The following is a 20,306-nucleotide window of genomic DNA, read 5'->3' as shown; positions in this document are numbered from 1 at the left end:
GTATTAATTTTTTTCTTACAATTTCTGAAGATCATGGTAATTCTTGAAGCCATTAGGAGGAAGCTTCCTTAATAAATTCCACTGAAGTGACCTGAAATAAATGCAAATTTTGGTTCTTAAAGTTGTTTTTTTTCTTTGCTTTTTGACTATAACAGTGTGGATAATTACAAACCATTTATCTTAGCACTAGCTGTCCGGAAACATTTTACATCATGATGTCACTCTCATATTTACAGCATCATCTGAACTAGGTTTAACTGTTGATTTTGATTTTGTATTGTTGAAGATAGTCATTTGTCTTTAAATTTAGATTACAGCATTGTAATTCTGACAAAAAATTTTGCAAATAATAAAACTGGGAAAATGGATTTTCAGTTATGTTCTTTTCTATTTTATTTAATAAAGATTAGAAGACGTCTCAGTTTTTGACTGGCAACGAAAATAGTGTTTTCTTTTTAACACACTCTCAAGAGCTTAAATAGTACTATATTTCTTAATATTTTACTGCTCAGATTCTAGTACCTTAAAATTAGTTATGAAGAAAACTCCTAGTTGGTATATACAATTGAACCATTTTTATTTAATAAGTGATCCCATTTTAGTTTCCAGCAAGTTGTATAGAAAGATTTTTTACCTGTATTATGTACAGTTTAATAAGCCGTTTGACACAGACCACATCCACAAATTTGTGGTTGTATCGGAAATGTCCTAACCTTTTAAAAACCTTTTAAAAACAGAAACAAAATAAGTCAGACAAGAAAAAAACCAAAACCAATGCAGTTGGGGGCCTTCGCATGAACCATACATCTCCTTCCCAAGTTAGTCTGTTTATCTATGAAAGGAAGGACTTGCTTAGATGATATCTAACAATATGGTGATATTTTTAATACTATCATTAGTAACTATCTGATAATTATTATTAAATCAGCAACAGACAGAATCATCTGAAGTTTAACTTAACTCAGCTGAAAACAGTGTCATACCAGAAGCACTCACAATATTTAGATTTTGGACTAATGTTGCTTAAACTTGGTAATGAATTCCTGAAGAAAATAGTTTTTCAGGCTCTCTAGCCCACGTTTCTGGAATCTATGTTGAGAAACACTGTTCTAGAATCTGTAAGACCATGCATTCTCAATCGGAGAGAACTAGGTTTTAGAGAGTAAAAAAAAAAAAAAAAATCTTAATTTTCAAATGTATAAAGCACAGATATGCACAAGCAAAGATACAGTGTATGTGTAGTATTAAAACTTCACAGGAGGGGACAATACGGAGAACATGTGTAAAGAGGCTTCTAGGGGACGGAGGGCAATAAGCACAGAGAAAGGTCTTCTGTGTTATATACGTGCCGGTCACTTACCGATGTTTTTAATCAATAATACCAAAGGCGGAATCAGTCTCAGTTGATGGTTGTCAGCAAATGTTCTTTCCTTTACTATGTGACCAGATAATTGAAAATCCCTATTCTGCTAATTCTTACTTGGCTTAGATTCCCATTTCTGTTTTATATCATGTTTACATGTTTGTATTACATAAATCATGAAATATTTGGATTTGGTATAAGGAATAGATGAAAGCTTATAGTGTTCATAAAATGTATTGATTTATCCATTCATTTTCTTAGCAAATGTGTGGAATGCTTGTCATTCAGAGTTTGGGGAAAAAAGACAGTGTCCCTGCCCGTAAGAAGCATGTACTCTATTTGGATATCAAATAACAAACTATAAATAGAGACTTTTCTTTGGATAATAACTTCAGTCTTATAGTCCAGGGTTAAAGAGGCATCAGTTTGTTTTATTTTTATTGTACAGGGTGGCCATAAAGTTTGTGTGCAGTGGCTAAATTGCACATGAACTTTATGGCCACCCTATATTTATTTAGAGTAGTATGCTCTGTTAGGAACTTTGGAGGATACATAGGAAAGCCATGGTGTAGGTCTCCAAGGATTTTATGGCATGTCCCTTTCTTCAGGTAGAGAATAGGACCCTAATCACTATAGCACAAGAAGAAAGCTTATGACACTTACGTCCTTGTTATCCAGCATCCCTAGGGATTGGTTGATTCTGGATAAATGTGGTTTGTGGTTGCTTGAGAATTACTATTAAAAATAGGTCTAATTCTATGCCCCATCTTATAGTGTACCATAAACTCTGTACTGACTTGGTACATAATTAAAAGCAAATCAAGACAAATAAAGACAAACCACTTACTGTAACATAGTTTTACCATATTATAAAACAGCCATGTAAATGCAGTGTACGATTTTAGTTAAACTGGCAGTCAATACACTTTTCAACTTCACTACCATATTTTTTTAAACTTCAAATGACATATAACACTGTTACAGGGAAGACATGGGAGCTGGGGAAGTGACACATGGAGCATTGCACAGGCACCAAGTTCAATCTCTGATTTTTTTTTTTTTTTTGGTCTAGTACCTGCTGGTTGCTTGAGAGTGTGGATTCCTTGAGTTCTGGATAACAGGGAGTTTACTGCATATTTAAGAGATGCAGATGAGGTTCTTTGAAAGAACCCAAGAGGAGGAGGTTGTTTGCATCTGAGTGTGGAGGGTTATTACAGAGGGAAGGGAGGCTTATTTAAGGACTCCTAAGTAATGTTTCTTAGAAAGTTGTGTTTTTATTAAAAGTGACTAGGGTTTATAAATGATATGAAATATTTTCACAAACAGCATTCTCTATATTTTCATAATCTACTGAAATTGAAAGAGGTGTAAGTTATTATTCTCATTGAACAGAATGAACCAAATTTTTAATGTAATAATTTCTTATGCTTTAAAATTTGATATTCTGGGCAGTGTCTGTGCTCAGTGGGCAGGGTGCTGGCCCCATATATTGAGGGTAGTGGGTTTGAACCCAGCCCCCGCCAAACTGCAACAAAAAAAATAGCTGGGCGCTGTGGTGGGCGCCTGTAGTCCCAGCTACTCGGGAGGCTGAGGCAAGAGAATCGCCTAAGCCCAGGAGTTGGAGGTTGCTGTGAGCTGTGTGATGCCACAGCACTCTACCGAGGGTGATAAAGTGAGAATCTGTCTCTATAAAAAGAAAATAAAAAAAAATTTTGATATTCCAAGTTTGATTCTTCACAAAGAGTCAAAGAGTGTGTGAGAAACTGCTTAGTTTTATCATTATTGTCAAAGCTAGCTCTTTCCTTCCCTCCTTCCTTCCTTCTTTCTTTCCTTCCTTTCCCCCTCCCTTCCTTCCTTTTTTAAAGAAAGCTTTTACTACTGAATCTTGTAGTTTTAGTGATTAAATTCCAGGATCTCAAAGTCAACTTTCAAAGGGTCAAAGTTAATGTTTAGCAAGCTAGAACAATGTGGAAATAACCATATCTGTGTTTGCCTGTTTTATTCATTAATGCTTATGTGAAATGTTTAAAAAATTTTAAATATATACATTTCTTGGACTATTGGCTTCTTTGATACTTACATATAATTTAGTCCATTTCTGACATTTCCCTATAGTAGTTCCAACTCAAAATCTGGAAAGAACTCAGTAATAAAATCTGCTATTTACTTTTTTTTTATTGTTAAATCATAGCTGTGTACATTAGTGCAATTAAGGGGTACAAAGTGCTGGTTTCATATACAATCTGAAATATTCTCATCAAACTGTTCAACGTAGCCTTCATGGCATTTTCTTAGTTATTGTATGTAGACATTTGTAGTCTACCTTTAGAAAGTTTCGCCTGTACCCATTCTAAGATGCACCGTAGGTGTGGCCCCGCCCATTATCCTCCCTCCACCCTAACCTCCCCCCTCCCTTCCCCTTCCTTGGCCCTTTCCCCATATTCTTGTGCTATAGTTGGGTTATAGCCTTCATGTGAAAGCTATAAATTAGCTTCACAGTAGGGCTGAGTACACTGGATACTTTTTCTTCCATTCCTGAGATACTTTACTAAGAAGAATATGTTCCAGCTCCATCCATGTAAACATGAAAGAGGTAAAGTCTCCATCTTCTTTAAGGCTGCATAACATTCCATGGTATACACGTACCACAATTGGCTAGTCCATTCGTGGGTCGATGGGCACCTGGGCTTCTTCTATGACTTAGCAATTATGAATTGGGCTGCAATAAACATTCTGGTACAGACGTCTTTGTTATATTGTGATTTTTGTCTTCTGGGTATAAACCTAGTAAAGGAATTATAGGATCGAATGGTAGGTTTATTTTTAGGTCCCTAAGTATTCTCCAAACATCCTTCCAGAAGGAACGTATTAGTGTGCATTCCCACCAGTAGTGTACAAGTGTGCCCTTTGCTCCACATCCAGGCCAACATCTCTGGTTTTTGGGATTTTGTTATGTGGGCTACTCTTTCTGGGGTTAGATGATATCTCAAATAGTTTTGATTTGCATTTCTCTGATGATTAAGGTTGATGAGTTTTTTTCATGTCTTTGGAGATAGTGTATCTTTCTTCTTTACAGAAGTTTCTCTTCAAGTCCCTTGCCCACCCTGAGATGGGATCAGTTGTTCTTTTCTTGCTAATACATTTGAGTTCTCTGTGAATTCTGGTTATTAAACCTTTATGGGAGGTATAACCTGCAAATATTTTCTCCCATTCTGAGGGCTGTCTGTTTGCTTTACTTACTGTGTTCTTGGCTGTGTAGAAGCTTTTTAGTTTTATCAGGTTCCAGTAGTGTATTTTTGATACTGCTTCAATTGCCTGGGGAGTCCTCCTCATAAAATATTCACCCAGGCTGATTCCTTCAAGAGTTTTCCCTGCACTTTCTTCAAGTATTTTTATAGTTTCATGTCTTGAGTTTAAATCTTTTATCCAGTGAGAGTCTATCTTAGTAAATGGTGTGGGTCCAGTTTCAGTCTTCTGCAGGTTGCCAGCCAGTCCACCCAGCACCATTTGTTAAATAGGGAATCTTTTCCCCACTGAATGTTTTTAATTGGCTTTTCAAAGATCAAATAATGGTAAGTAGCTGGATTCATCTCTTGGTTCTCTATTCTGTTGGAGACATCTACTTCTCTGTTTTTGTGTCAGTACCATGCTGTTTTGATCACTATGGATTTATAGTACAGTCTCAGGTCTGGTAGCATGATTCCTCCTGCTTTGTTTTTATTGCTGAGTGATGTTTTGGCTATTCGAGTTTTTTTCTGATTCCATATAATATGAAGTATTATTTTTTCCAGATCTTTAAAATATGACAATGGAGCTTTAGTAGGAATTGCATTAAAATCATATATTGCTTTGGGCAGTATAGACATTTTAACAATGTTGATTTTTCCCAGCCATGAGCATGGTATGTTTTTCCATTTGTTAACATCTTCAGCTATTTCTTTTCTTAAAGTTTCATAGCTCTCTTTGTAGAGATCTTTCACATTCTTTGTTAGGCATACTCCCAAATATTTCATATTCTTTGGCACTACTGTGAAAGGAATAGAGTCCTTGACTGTTTTTTCGGCTTGGTTATTGTTGGTATATATAAAGGCTACAGATTTATTCAGCTATTTTGTAGCCTGAGACATTGCTGTATTTCTTGATCACTTCTAAAAGTTTTGTAGTAGAATCCCTAGTGTTTTCCAGATATGCGATCATATCATCTGCAAAGAGTGAAAGTTTGATCTCTTCTGACCCTATGTAGATATCCTTGATCACCTTTTCTTCTCTAATTGCAATGGCTAAAACTTCCATTACAATGTTAAAGAGCAATGGAGACAATGGGCAACCTTGCCTGGTTTCTGATCTAAGTGGAAATGATTTCAATTTAACTCCATTCAGTATGATATTGGCTGTGGGTTTGCTGTCGATGGCCTCTATTAGTTTAAGAAATGTCTCTTTTATACCAATTTTCTTAATTGTTCTGATCATGAAGGGATGCTGGATATTATCAAAAGCTTTTTCTGTGTCAGTTGAGAGAATCATATGGTCTTTATTTTTTAGTTTGTTTATGTGCTGAATTACATTTATAGATTTACATATAGTCAAGTAGCCTTTAGACCATGGGATAAATTCCACTTGATCATGATTTATAATTTTTTTGATGTGTTGTTGGAGTCTGTTTGTTAGGATCTTACTGAGTATTCATTAGTGATATTGGTCTATAATTTTCTTTTCTTGTTGGATCTTTCCCTGGTTTGGGGATCAAGGTGATGTTTGCTTCATAGAATGTGTTGGGTAATATTCCTTCTTTTTCTGTATTTTGGAAGAGGTTTAGTAATATAGGTACTAGTTCTTCTTTAAAGGTTTGGTAGAATTCTGATGTAAAGCCATCTGGTCCTGGGCTTTTCTTTTTAGGGAGATTTTGTATAGTTGATGCTATTTCAGAACTTGATATAGGCCTGTTCAACATTTCCACTTCATTCTGGCTAAGTCTTGGTAGGCGTCGTACTTCCAGGTATTGGTCGATTTCTTTCAGATTTTCATATTTCTGAGAGTAGAGTTTCTTGTAGTATTCATTAAGGATTTTTTTAATTTCTGAGGGGTCTGTTGTTATTTCATCATTACCATTTCTGATTGATGAAATTAGGGATTTTACTCTTTTTTTTCCTGGTTAGGTTGGCCAAAGGTTTATCTATTTTACTGATCTTTTCAAAAAACCAACTCTTGGATTTATTGATCTGTTGTATAATTCTTTTGTTTTCAATTTCATTTAATTCTGCTCTGATTTTGGTTATTTCTTTTCTTCTGCTGGGTTTGGGGTTGGAATGTTCTTCCTTCTCCAGTTGCTTGAAATGTCTCGTTAAGTTGTTAACTTCCTCTCTTTCTGTTTTCTTGAGGAAGGTTTGCAGTGCTATAAATTTCCCACTTAGGACTGCCTTTGCAGTATCCCAGAGGTTCTGATAACTCGTGTCTTCATTGTTGTTTTGTTCCAAAAATTTGGTGATTTCCTTCCTAATCTTGTCTATAACCCATGTATCCTTCAGCATAAGGTTGTTTAGCTTCCATGTTTTTGTATGAGTATGCAGGTTCCTGTTGTTATTGAGTTCAACTTTTATTCCATGATGGTCTGAGAAGATGCAAGGAATAATTTCTATTTTTTTAAATTTGCTGAGGTTAGATTTGCGGCCTAGGATGTGGTCAATTTTGGAGTATGTTCTGGGGGCTGATGAGAAGAATGTGTATTCAGTTTTATTGGGATGAAATGTTCTGTAGATGTCTGTTAAGTCCATATGTTGAATGGTTAAGTTTAAATCTAAAATTTCTTTGCTTAGCTTCTTTTAGGAGGATCTATCCAGCACTGCTAAAGAGGTATTAAAATCTCCAACTACTATGGAATAGGAGGAAATCAAGTTGCTCATGTCTGTTAGAGTTTCTCTTATAAATTGAGGTGCATTCTGGTTGGGTGCATAAATATTAATAATTGAAGTCTCATCATATTGAGTATTACCTTTAACAAATATGAAGTGTCCATCCTTATCCTTCCTTATTTTGGTTGGCTTAAAGCCTATTGCGTCTGCAAATAGGATTGCAATGCCCGCTTTTCTCTGCTTTCCATTTGCCTGGAGTATAGATGACCATCCCTTCACTTTGAGTCTATATTTGTGTTTTAATGTAAGATGAGATTCTTGTATGAAGCAGATATCTGGCTTGAGTTTTTGTATCCAGTCAGCCAACCTGTGCCTCTTTAGAGGACAATTTAAACAATTCACCTTAATTGAGAATATTGATAAGCCTTTTGAGAGTCTGGTGGACATTTTTAATCCTTTTGCGACTGTGGAAATTGAAACTTGATCAAAATTTTGTGGGTGGGTTTACTTTTGTGGTGGAGGGATATGCTGGTCTTTATGAAGGATAGGTCTGAGAATATCCTGGAGAGCTGGTTTAGTTATGGCAAATTTCTTGAACAAGTGAATGTCGTTAAAGTATTTAATTTCTCTGTCATAAATGAAACTCCAGTTTAGGTGGGTACAGGATCCTGGGTTAAAAGTTATTTTGTTTTAGGAGATTAAAAGTCAATGACCCTCATCTTCTAGCTTGAAAGGTTTCAGCAGAGAGATCTGCAGTTATTCTAATATTCTTGCCCTTGTAGGTGATGGTTTTCTTTTGTCTGGCTGCTTTCAGAATTTTCTCCTTCATATTAACTTTAGTGTAATTGATTATGATGTGTCTGGGGGATGTCTTATTTGGGTTAAGTCGTGCTGGAGTTCTGAAACTGTCTGCTATCTGAATTTCAGAATCTCTTGGCATGTCTGGGAAGTTCTCCTTCATAATCTCATGGAGAAGAGACTCTGTGTCTTGTGAAGCCACTTCGTTGCTTTTGGGGATCCCTATAAGACAAATATTATTTTTCTTTGAATTATCCCAGAGCTCTCTGAGAGAATGATCTGTTTTTACCCTTCATTTCTCTTCTTCCTTGAGAGTTGGGAGCATTTGAAAGCTTTGGGAGCATTTGAAAGGATTTCAATGTCAGAAATCCTTTCTTCTGCTTGCTCCATTCTGTGACTGAGGGATTCTACTGTGTTTTTCAGATCTTTGAGGGCTGCAACTTCTTTTCTCAATGTGTCAAAAATGTTTGGTCATTTGGTCTTTGAATTCATTGAATTCTTGAAATATCTTTTGGGTTACTGCTTGGAATTCTAATTTGATCTTATTTGCTATCCAGATTCTGAATTTGATTTCTGACATCTCAGCTATTTGTTTGTACATGGGATCTTGTGCTGTGTCTGCCCCATTGATTCTTGGGGGACTTGATAATTCATGTTGCCAGAGTTTTTCTGTTGATTTCGCCTCATGGCTGTTTTTCACTGTTTCCTCTGGCTGTCCTCAGAGTTCAGGAAGTGTCTCTCCAAGATTAGACCCCCGCGGGATCACTCTATTGTTGCTGGATCTTTGTTGGGAGTGACCCTGTGTAGTTCTGGTTGTGGAAGCAGCTGCAGAGTGTGACACAGCCAGATCTAGCAACAGGGTTGGGGGTGGTGTTCTGGGAGTGCCTGGTGCCCAGTGACTTTGGCACAGAGAGCCCAAGGCTCTAGCAGTCTCTGGCCAGGAGAAGGGCTCTGCACAGAGGCAGGGAGGGCTTGGGAGGGCACATGGCTACCAGAGTCCCTGGCCAGAGGAGTGGGTCTGTGTGGAGGCAGGAAGGGTAGAGCAGGGAGGACACAGTGTTGCTTGGCTCCCACAGTTCTTGGTCAGGGTGTGCAGAGGCCCGGCATGTGCGGGTTGCGGGTTGGTTGCAGCTCTTACTGAGGTCCGGGCAGGCGCCAGTTGTGGTGGCTGCGCAGTTCTTACGGAGGTCTAGGCGGCCCGCTCTTACTGAGGTCCGGGCAGGTGCAGGTCACATCATGGCGCAGCTCTTACTGAGTGCCGGGTGGGCACCGATTGTAGTCGCTGCACATACGGCTCTTACGGTGGTCCAGGTGGGAGCCGATCGAGGTCGTGGTGCAGCTCTTACCTGCTATTTGCTTTTTAATGTATTTGCTGTAAAGTCTAGAGTTCTTTCTTCTTATAGAATTGAAAACATAGCCTGGGAAAAGGTATGAGACTGAGCCAGCGTTCTGCAGAAAAAAATGTTTAAATGGTCAACCAGAATCAAGTAGTTCAACTCAAAGCATAAGAGAATGTATTTCTAACAAAAAATAAAATGAAATATTGTTGACATAAAACCTGAACTTTTATTCCCACTACCCTATTTACTTGTTGGAAATTTCGATGGAGTGACCTATTAATCTCAAACTGAAAAAATATCTAACATTGAAGTCCTAGTTGTTCTCTGCCACCATTCTTTTTTTTTTTATTTTTTTGAGACAGAGACTCACTTTGTCGCCCTTGGTGCAGTGCTATGGTGTCACAGCTCATGGCAACCTGAAACTCTTGGCTTAAGCAATTCTCTTGCCTCAGCCTCCTGAGTAGCTGGGAGTACAGGCGCCCACCACAACTCTCGACTATTTTTTGTTGTTGTTGTTGCAGTTGTCATTGTTTAGCAGGTCCCGGCTGGGCTCACACCTGACAACCATGGTGTATGTGGCTGGCGCCCTAGTCACTGAGCTACAGCACTGGGCCCCTGCCACCATTCTTAAGCCTCTCTACTCTTAAACTTATTCTGTGACTTCAGGGGGAAGCCTTGGTGTCATCTTTCACTCGCCTTCCCCCTCGCTTCTCACAGCCAATCGCTCTCATAAGGATCTGATCCCAGTGTTTTTTTCTATATGCCAGGAGTTGAAAATTGGTTGTCCAAAGGCTTGCATCTCTTCATCTATGTATTTAAGTGTTGGAGCAGAACAATTTTTAAAAATTAAATTGGAATTAATTCAATTCAATGCTCCTCCCTTCGAGTGGGGGCATGCCTTCCCCAGGCAGTCTTTGCCTTGTCCCCCTGCCGTTCCTCCACTTTCTCTTTGTGTCCCTTTCTTTTACAAAGCCTGGTTGAATGGTTGAAGAGTGGCTTCAAATCTTGTGGGAAAATGAAAAATGAGATGGGAACATCAGGGTATTCTGTGATTTGTATTTTGTAGTAATTTGATACAAGCAGTGGTGAGGGACAATGATTTGTGTTTTTCTCTGAGCATAGAACGAAATCATCATATATTCTTACATCCAGCATTTCTGGTTAGAATTTAAATCAGAGAAATGTTCCACAGGACCTCACATTCTTTGGGGAGATGATTATTATTATTTTTCCTAGCACATGTAGGACTAATTGCTATGAAAGTGAGCCATGGTGAGGCAAGGAGAGGACAGAAAACTGAAGAGCTTTTCTTTTCCTTAGTTCAGGTAGAAATGTTACGTCCTTCGGAAAACCCTGCCAGTGTCCCCAGCTCATATCCCCAGGTTGTTATAATCTGGGTAAACTCCGGGGATCCTGTGCATGTGATGGTGCTACAATGTGCAGTTACTTTGAGCTCTGGCTCTTCCCTCCCTCCTATGCCAACAATTTGAGTGGTTGTGGAATATGGTTTGGTTTGAAAAAGTTTGGTAAGATTTGCTAACATTTGTAAACTCAAGAATTACTCCTATTTTGTCCTCATACGCTTAAAAGTTAGAGCTACAGGTGCTGAGACACCTGGAGGAAAAAAACTCAGCAAAAATAATGGATTAAAATATCCATATTCCACTGATACCTTTTTAAAAGTTTCAACCAAATGTGTATGTTTGTGTTGCTGAAGTTTGGTCGAATTCAAATTAGTACCAGTAACCAACAACCACAAGTGCTAGAAATCAGCAAACCATTCATTAGAAGGATACTTTTATTTCATATACAAAGTTTGAATTACTTAGGAAAAAATCAACATCTTTGAGTGCAAATGTGATTAAGAATTGTTTGATTTCTGAATGGGAATTTCTGGGAATAGTTTATACAATTTATTTTCCTTGTTTTCTTTTTTAATTCATATATGGGAGTGTATTAAAGTTTATGGCCAATAAATTCTAAAAGACATTTTTCAATTCATGTCAAGTAAAAATTCTATGTAACAGGAAAGCTCTATGTAATAGTTAAATTCAAAGTCTTTTTTCTTCCGTAGCACAAGCAATTAATGAAAGTTTTTAAAAAATATTTTGTTTAGAAAAAAATATGGCGGTGTAAAATACCTCATAGAATTGTCACAAGGGATTAAATAAGTTAATATAGGGAATAATTTAAAGTAGGGCCTAGTATTTAGTAAATGAAAAACAAACATCAGTAATTATAAGTGACCCAGAAACAATGATTTCATCTTTGGATGAAAATATAATATGAATAATGACATACTCTTTTTGTTTTTTTTTTATATACTCTTAGGATAAAACTTTACCAGTGCTTTCTAGCTGTCAAGATGAAGCCATTCTTTTCGACTTACATTATGGTTACGTTTGAAGAAACTGATGGAACAGCTTGTAAATTGGTTTCGTCACAGTCAAGCTCCAGACCTTGGCAAAAACACTGTGCAGGCAGAGAACCCAGCACTGAGCAAGTGGAGGTGGCAAGGCAGGGTGACAGCCAGGGGCCGGGAAAGGAGGGCAATGAAAAGAAAAAAAAAAAAAGGAAAGCTATGAGAAAACCATTTAGCACAAAAGCAGACCACCCTCTTTCCTAAGCAATTTGGGCAATGCTTTAAATTAAGGTTCCAAAGTTTGTTTTAAAATTTGCCTTAAATAATGCTAGATCATTAACATCTGGAAACATACACATTTGCCAGCCCATGCCTTTTTTAAAAAATAGCAAACTGTTCTCCATTTGTTGTGAAATGAATGAAATCATCTGCTCTTATATCAGCAAGAGGTAAACTGATAGTGAGTAACAGGGTTTAATGTTTATGTTAGAATTGCTGTTTAAGAATTTTTTTTTTTTTCTGAGATAGCATCTCACTTTGCCACCCCTGGTAGAGTGCTGTGGTATCATAGCCCACAGCAACCTCAGATTCTTTGGTCTAAGTGATTCTATTGCCACAGCCTCCTGAGTAGCTGGGACTGCAGGTGTCCCCCACAACGCCTGGCTATTTTTTTTTTTCCTTATTGTTGACTGGCTATTTTTTTTTTTTTTTTTTTTAAGAGACAGGGGTTTCACACTAGCTCTGGTCTGAGCTCAGGCGATCCGCACGCCTCTGCCTCCCAGAGTGTTGGCTGGGATTACAGACATGAGTCACTGCACCTGACCAAAGAATTAAGTATGAATTAATATTTAGCATAATCAGAACATTTAGAGGATGACTAAATCATGCTTTAAAATTTCAAAATATTAAGGGGATATATGTTATTTTTAACTAGCAAGAAAGAGGTGATAGTGTTGATAGGATTTTTTTTAGGAAAATTCAGGAGTTCATCAAAGGACTTTATAAAATTTTATTTTATTTAATTTTAGACAAAAGGGTTTCACTTTGTTGCTTAGGTTTGAGAGCTTTGGCGTTATCATAGTTCATTGTAACCACAAACTCCTGGGCTCAAGTTATCATACTGATTTAGACTCCCAAGTAACTAGGACTACAGGAGCACCACCATGCCTGGATTAATTATAAAAGGTTTATGTGGAGATGGGTGGTCGCAAATTCCTGGCTGCAAGCCATACTCTTGCCTTACCTCCCAAAGTCCTGGGATTATAGGTATGAACCACTACATCTGGCCAAGATTTTTACAAATTATCTTTCTTTGGATTATGTATGGGTGAAGGATGTCCAGCTTCATTTATAGGAGTAAACATTTTTTCTGCACAGCATTCTATTGGTGACATTGGAAAGAGGAGGAGAATGATATGTGCGTCTTTGTCCATCTTGTGGGGCTGCAGCAATAACCTTAAGGATGTGGTTCATATATATAAAATCTACTTGCAATAATGTGTTCATATAGCTAAACAAAATGATAAGACTACTATTCAGTATAATAGATGTAGTCTGATTTCTTCCTTGATGAAGAATGAACAATTACTGAGAACAATGAGAAATGGTTCCCTTCCTCACTTCTGGAGCTGGAAACTATATAGCAGGGGTTACAGACCCAAATGTAAATGTGGGCTGCGATCAGATGGCAGAGAGGAGCAGATTCCTCTAACTATTGCCATGTTAGAACAGGAACATGTATAGCCAAGTCTTCCAGCTTCCTCAAAGAAACCAGAGACACAATGTTTCATATAAGATTACCTATTTAAAAATAGTAATAGCAAAGTGAAAACATTTTAAAACATCATTGGAGAAGCAGAATTGTTGATGAGAATTTTGGGCTTGCAGGCTTAACAGTTCCCAACCTTTCTAGTAAAGCTTCCAGAGAGTAGGCAAGTGTCTCTGTGAGCACAGCTGGCCACAGCCTTTGCTCAGATTTGGGTGACATGAATTCCTCCTCTCTTACCAAACTAATCTACACACTCCTTCACAGAGTTCAAGATCATAACTTAGATTTAAACAGAGTACCTGCTAAGAACTTTTAAACATAGTTTTAAGTACCTATTTTTGCTATGGATCTCTGAAAGTTGATTCTGTCTCTTTTAGCTAAAGTCATACCTACTATGTGAGCATAGGTTTATGGCATGGAGATCTGGAGAGTAGAGGTCTGGAAGAAAATGGTCCCACAAATGAGAAAATAGCATGGGCCGAAACAGAGGGCAGTGAAATTAACATTAATTCCAGCATGTTTTTATCATATACTATATATGTTGAATTGAGACAATTCATGTATGTTAATTACAGGGCTATCTGTAATAGGAAAAAAATGAAAAAGATAACATGTAAATATCCAATAGCCAAGGGATGATGAGGTAAATTATGGCACTTCAAAAATAATATATTACATAGTATTATATATGTTTTAAAAAATCTTTTAGTGACATGGATTCCTGATTATGCTAAAATGTTAATTGAAAATTTGTTAAAATTGGTTTATACAGGAAACTTCAAGTATGTTAAAATAAGTAATGCACCAGCAAGTTAATTATGGTCGCCTTAGAGTGGTGAAAATAAGGTTGAGTTAATAATTCTTTCCAAATCTTTCAAATTTAAACTTTGTTAATACATTGGTTAATCATAGATGCTACATTTTCAATGATATTGCTTAATGATATTGATTTCAATGATATTAGCTTAATTTCCAATAAATCTTTCTAATAATCTGATTTAAATAATCTGGTACAGACACTAGGAACCTTAACTTAAGTTTATACCTCAGATTATATACACTTGACGTTCCACTGCTGTCAAGTTTGAAAAAGATATTTAATTATTAGTTGAGAGTCTCCAAACTGTCTTTAAGGAAAAAAATTATGTATTTGTTCTTTGCTAAGTACTGATGAAAATATTACTTCTGTATTTTTTTGTACACCATTTATTTCATCACCCCATTCCTTTCATGTAATTATACTTGTGACAAATTTCTTCCAGAGTACAAGATCAGGCAAAATTTATTTCTCTTGCTGTTTTAATCTGTTTTCCTCCTATTTGTTTCTTTTTGCTTTGCAAACTAGACTATGAAAGTTATGTAACTCATTCTTTTCCCTCTTTGAACTAACAGCTACAAAATTCAGAACCAAGCTTTGGCTGAACTTTTCTCAGAGAGGATTTTCTTACATAATTTATCCTGTCATTCACCTTTCCACCACTTACTTTTGTCTTAAAATTTTTGTCATTCCTCTTTCAACCACTGACCTGCTGCTGCTTAATTTTTGTCTTTCATATTATGTTAGTGGTTGAAGGCTGTTAGTAGCTATATTTTAATTGTTGCTAATAAGCCTTTTGGGAATAAGGTGAGATATAAAAAGATTCATTTAATATTCAAGAAATGAAAAGAAAATAATATATAATAAAAGAAAAAACTATATTTTGAGATAATGGGGCTTAATTCATTCTTTTATTATATGAGCAATTAAATGATGCCTTTTATTATTTTATTTATTTATTTATTTTTATTAAATCATAGCTGTGCACATTAATGTGATCATGGGGCACCATACACTGGTTTTATAGACCATTTGACACATTTTCATCACACAGGTTAACATAGCCTTCCTGGCATTTTCTTAGTTATCGTGTTAAGACATTTATATTCTACATTTACTAAGTTTCACATGTACCCTTGTAAGATGCACTGCAAGAGTAATCCCACCAATCACCCTCCCTTCGTCCATCCTGCCCACTCCCTCCCCTCCTTCCCCTCCCTCTCCACCTTCCCCATATTCTTAGGTTATAACTGAGTTATAGCTTTCATATGAAAGCCACAAACCAGTTTCATAGTAGGGCTGAGTACATCAGATACTTTTTCTCCCATTCTTGAGATACTTTACTAAAAAGAATATGTTCCAGCTCCATCCATGTAAACATGAACGAGGTAAAGTCTCCATCTTTCTTTAAGGCTGCATAGTATTCCATGGTGTACATATACCACAATTTATTAATCCATTTGTAGATTGATGGGCACTTGGGCTTTTTCCATGACTTAGCAATTATGAATTGGGCTGCAATAAACATTCTGGTAAAAAGATATTTGTTATAAAGTGATTTTTGGTCTTCTGGGTATATACCTAGTAGAGGAATTATAGGATTGAATGGCAGATCTATTTTTAGATCTCTAAGTGTTCTCCAAACATCTTTCCAAAAGGAATGCATTAATTTGCATTCCCACGAGCAGTGTAGAAGTGTTCCCTTTTCTCCACATCGATGCCAACATCTCTGGTCTTGGGATTTTGTGATATGGGCTAATCTTACTGGAGTTAGAGGATATCTCAAAGTAGTTCTGATGATTAAGGATGCTGAGCATTTTTTCACATGTCTGTAGGCCATGAGCCTGTCTTCTTCAGAGAATTTTCTCTTCATGTCCCTTGCCCAGCCTGCGATGGGATCACTTGTTCTTTTCTTGCTTATACGATTGAGTTCTCTGTGGATTCTGGTTATTAAACCTTTGTCGGAAACATAACCTGCAAATATCTTCTCCCATTCTGAGGGCTGTTTGCTTGCTTTACTTACTGTGTTCTTGGCTGTGCAGAAGCTTTTTAGTTTGATCAGGTCCCAGTAGTGTATTTTTGAAGCTGCTTCAATTGCCCGGGGGGTCCTCCTCATAAAATACTCACCCAGACCAATTTCTTCAAGAGTTTTCCCTGCATTCTCTTCTAGTATTTTTATAGTTTTGTGTCTTAAGTTTAAATCTTTAATCCAGTGAGAGTCTATCTTAGTTAATGGTGAAAGGTGTGGGTCCAGTTTCAGTCTTCTGCAGGTTGCCAGCCAGTTCACACAGCACCATTTGTTAAATAGGGAATCTTTTCCCCACTGAATGTTTTTAATTGGCTTGTCAAAGAGCAAATAATGGTAAGTAGCTGTGTTCATCTCTTGGTTCTCTATTCTGTTCCATACATCTACCTCTCTGTTTTTGTGCCAGTACCATGGTGTTTTGATCACTATCGATTTATAGTATAGTCTAAGGTCCAGTAGCGTGATTCCTCCTGCTTTGTTTTTATTTCTGAGTAATGTCTTGGCTATTCGAGGTTTTTTCTGATTCCATATAAAACGAAGTATTATTTTTTCAAGATCTTTAAAGTATGACAGTGGAGCTTTAATAGGGATAGCATTAAAATTGTATATTGCTTTAGGTAGTATGGACATTTTAACAATGTTGATTCTTCCCAGACATGAGCATGGTATGTTTTTCCATTTGCTAACATTTTCAGCTATTTCTTTTCTTAGAGTTTCATAATTCTCTTTATAGAGATCTTTCACATCCTTTGTTAGATAATCTCCCAACTATTTCATCTTCTTTGGCACTACTGTGAATGGAATAGAGTCCTTAACTGTTTTTTTAGCTTGACTATTGTTGGTATACATAAAGGCTACAGATTTATGAATGTTGATTTTGTAACCTGAGATGCTACTGTATTCCTTATCACTTCTAAGAGTTTTGTAGTAGAATCCCTGGTGTTTCCCAGATATACAATCATATCATCTGTGAAGAGCGAAAGTTTGATCTCTTCTGACCCTATATGGATTCCCTTGATCACCTTTTCTTCCCTAATTGCGGTGGCTAAAACTTCCATTACAGTGTTAAAGAGCAGTGGAGACAATGGGCAGCTTTGTCGGGTTCCTGATCTGAGTGGAAATGATTTCAATTTAAGTCCATTCAATACGATATTGGCTGTGGGTTTGCTGTAGATGGCCTCTATTAGTTTAAGAAATGTCCCTTCTATTCCAATTTTCTTAATTGTTCTGATCATGAAGGCATGCTGGATATCAAAAGGTTTTTCTGTGTCAGTTGAGAGAATCATATGGTCTTTGTTTTTTAATTTGTTTGTGTGCTGAATTATATTTATAGATTTACGTGTATTGAACCAGCCTTGAGACCCTGGGATAAAACCGACTTGGTCATGATGTATAATTTGTATGATATGTTGCTGGATTCTGTTTGTTGGGATCTTGTTGAATATTTTTGCATATATATTCATTAGTGATATTGGTCTGTAATTTTCTTTTCTTGTTGGGTCTTTCCCTGGTTTGGGGATCAGGGTGATGTTTGCTTCATAGAATGTGTTGGGTAGTCTTCCTTCTTTTATACATTTTGGAACAGGTTGAGTAATATATGTACTAATTCCTCTTTAAAGGTTTGGTAGAATTCTGATGTGAAGCCATCTGGTCCCGGGCTTTTCTTTTTAGGGAGGTTTTGTATGGTTGATGCTATTTCAGAACTTGATATGGGCCTGTTCTACATTTCCACTTGATTCTGGCTAAGTCTTGGAAGGTGACATGCTTCCAAGTTTTGGTCAATTTCCTTCAGATTTTCGTATTTCTGAGAGTAGAGTTTCTTGTAATATTCATTAAGAATTTTTTGATTTTTCTGAGGAGTCCTTTTATATTTCATCTGTGTCGTTTCTGATTGATGAAATTAGAGATTTTACTCTTTTTTTCCTGGTTAGATTGGCCAAAGTTTTACCTATTTTATGGACCTTTTCAAAAAACCAACTTTTTGATTTATTGATCTGTTGTATAACTCTTTTGTTTTCAATTTCATTTAATTCTGCCCTAATTTTGGTTATTTCTTTTCTTCTACTGGGTTTGGGGTTGGAATGTTCTTCCTTTTGCAGTTGCTTGAGATGTCCCATTAAGTTGTTAACTTCCTCTCTTTCCATTCTCTTGAGGAAGGCTTGCAGAGCTATAAATTTCCCTCTTAGGACTGCCTTTGTCATATCCCAGAGGTTCTGATAATTCATGTCTTCATTGTTGTTTTGTTCCAAAAATTTGGCAATTTCCTTCTTAATCTCATCTATGACCGAGCTATCATTCAGCATAAGGTTATTTAACTTCCATGTTTTTGTATGAGTATGCAGATTCCTGTTGTTACTGAGCTCAACTTTTATTCCATAGTGGTCCAAGAAGATGCAAAAAATAATTTCTATTCCTTTAAATTTACTGAGGTTAGACTTGTGACCGAAGATGTAATCGATTTTGGAGAATGTTCTGTGGGCTTATGAGAAATGTGTGTATTCAGTTTTTTTGAGAAGAAATGTTCTCTAGATGTCTGCTAAATCCAAATATTGGAAGGTTAGATTTTAATCTAAAATTTCTTTGCTCTGCTTCTTATTGGAGAATCTGTCCAACATTGCCAAAGAAGTGTTGAAATCTCCAACTATTATAGAGCTGGAGGAAATCAAGTTGCTCATGTCTGTTAGAGTTTCTCTTATAAATTGAGGTGCATTCAGGTTGGGTGCATAGATATTAGTAATTGAAATCTTGTCATATTGAGTATTATCCTTAACAAATATGAAGTGACCATTCTTGTCCTTCCTTACTTTTGTTGGTTTAAAGCCTATTGTATCTACAAATAAAATTGCACACCTGCTTTTTTCTGATTACCATTTGCCTGAAATACGGATGACCATCCTTTCACCCTGAGTCTATATTTGTCTTTTAAGGTAAGATGTGACTCTTGTATGCAACAAAAAATCTGGCCTGAGTTTTTGTATCCAGTCATCTAACCTGTGCCTCTTTAGAGGACAGTTTAAACCATTCACATTAATGGAGAATATTGATAAGTCTGGTAAAATTTTGGGTATTGAGTTTTTTGAAAATCTAGTGGACATTTTTAATCTTTTCACCACTGTGGAAGTTAGAGTTTGATCAAAAGTTTCTGAGTGAGTTTACTTTTTTTTTTTGTTTGTTGTCTTAAAATCATTTTTGTTTAATTGAAAGTTATTTTTTGACATTTTTTCCAAGAAAGTTTTCCTAAAGTTTTTTCTTTTAACTTTCTGAGTTCTTTTTTTCTTTTTCTTTTTCTTTTTTTTTATTAAATCATAGCTGTGAACATTGATATGATCATGGGGCATCATTCACTAGCTTCACAGACCGTTTACCAGGTTGAATGGGTTTACTTTTGTGGTAGAGGATTGGGCTGGTCATTATGGAGGATAGGTCTGAGAATATCCTGAAGAGCTGGTTTGGTTATGGCAAATTTCTTCAACATATGAATGTCATTAAAGTATTTAATTTCTCCATCATAAAGGAAACTCAGTTTAGCTGGATACAGGATTCAGGGTTGAAAGTTATTTTGTTTTAGGAGATTAAAAGTTGATGACCACCCTCTTCTGGCTTGAAAAGTTTCAGCAGAGAGATCTGCAGTCATTCTGATATTCTTCCCTTTGTAGGTAATGAATTTCTTACGTCTGGCTGCTTTCAGAATTTCCTCCTTCATATTAACACTAGTGAAGTTAATATGATATGCCGGGAGGATGTTTTATTTGGGTTGAGTCATGCTGGGGTTCTGAAACTGCCTGCTATCTGAATTTCAGAATCTCTTGGCATGTCTGGAAAATTCTCTTTCATAATTTCATGGAGAAGGGCCTCTTGCCTTGTGAGGCCACTTCATCACTTTCAAGGATTCCAATGAGACAGATATTAGCCTCCTTCGAATTATCCCAGAGCTCTCTGAGAGAATGATCCATTTTTGCTCTCCATTTCTTTTCCTCTTTGAG

General features: G+C 36.6%; 1 protein-coding gene across 4 annotated transcripts in view; it reads right to left on the bottom strand.

Moving 5' to 3' along the window:
- The window catches only part of RXFP1 (relaxin family peptide receptor 1), a 158,932-nt gene that overhangs the window by 48,489 nt on the left and 90,137 nt on the right, over positions 1-20,306 (bottom strand). For all 4 annotated transcript variants that reach the window (XM_053583505.1, XM_053583503.1, XM_053583507.1 and 1 more), the window contains 2 exons: positions 11,740-11,845; positions 20-91 (listed from right to left, as the gene is read on the bottom strand). In XM_053583505.1, the coding sequence (XP_053439480.1) occupies positions 20-91; positions 11,740-11,845 (178 nt within the window). The remainder of the gene's footprint in view (positions 1-19; positions 92-11,739; positions 11,846-20,306) is intronic.

This window comes from Nycticebus coucang, chromosome 1 (assembly GCF_027406575.1).
Source record: "Nycticebus coucang isolate mNycCou1 chromosome 1, mNycCou1.pri, whole genome shotgun sequence".
NCBI lineage: Eukaryota > Metazoa > Chordata > Mammalia > Primates > Lorisidae > Nycticebus > Nycticebus coucang.
Note: the sequence above shows the minus strand (reverse complement) of the source record. Positions and strands in the feature narration are given on the sequence as shown.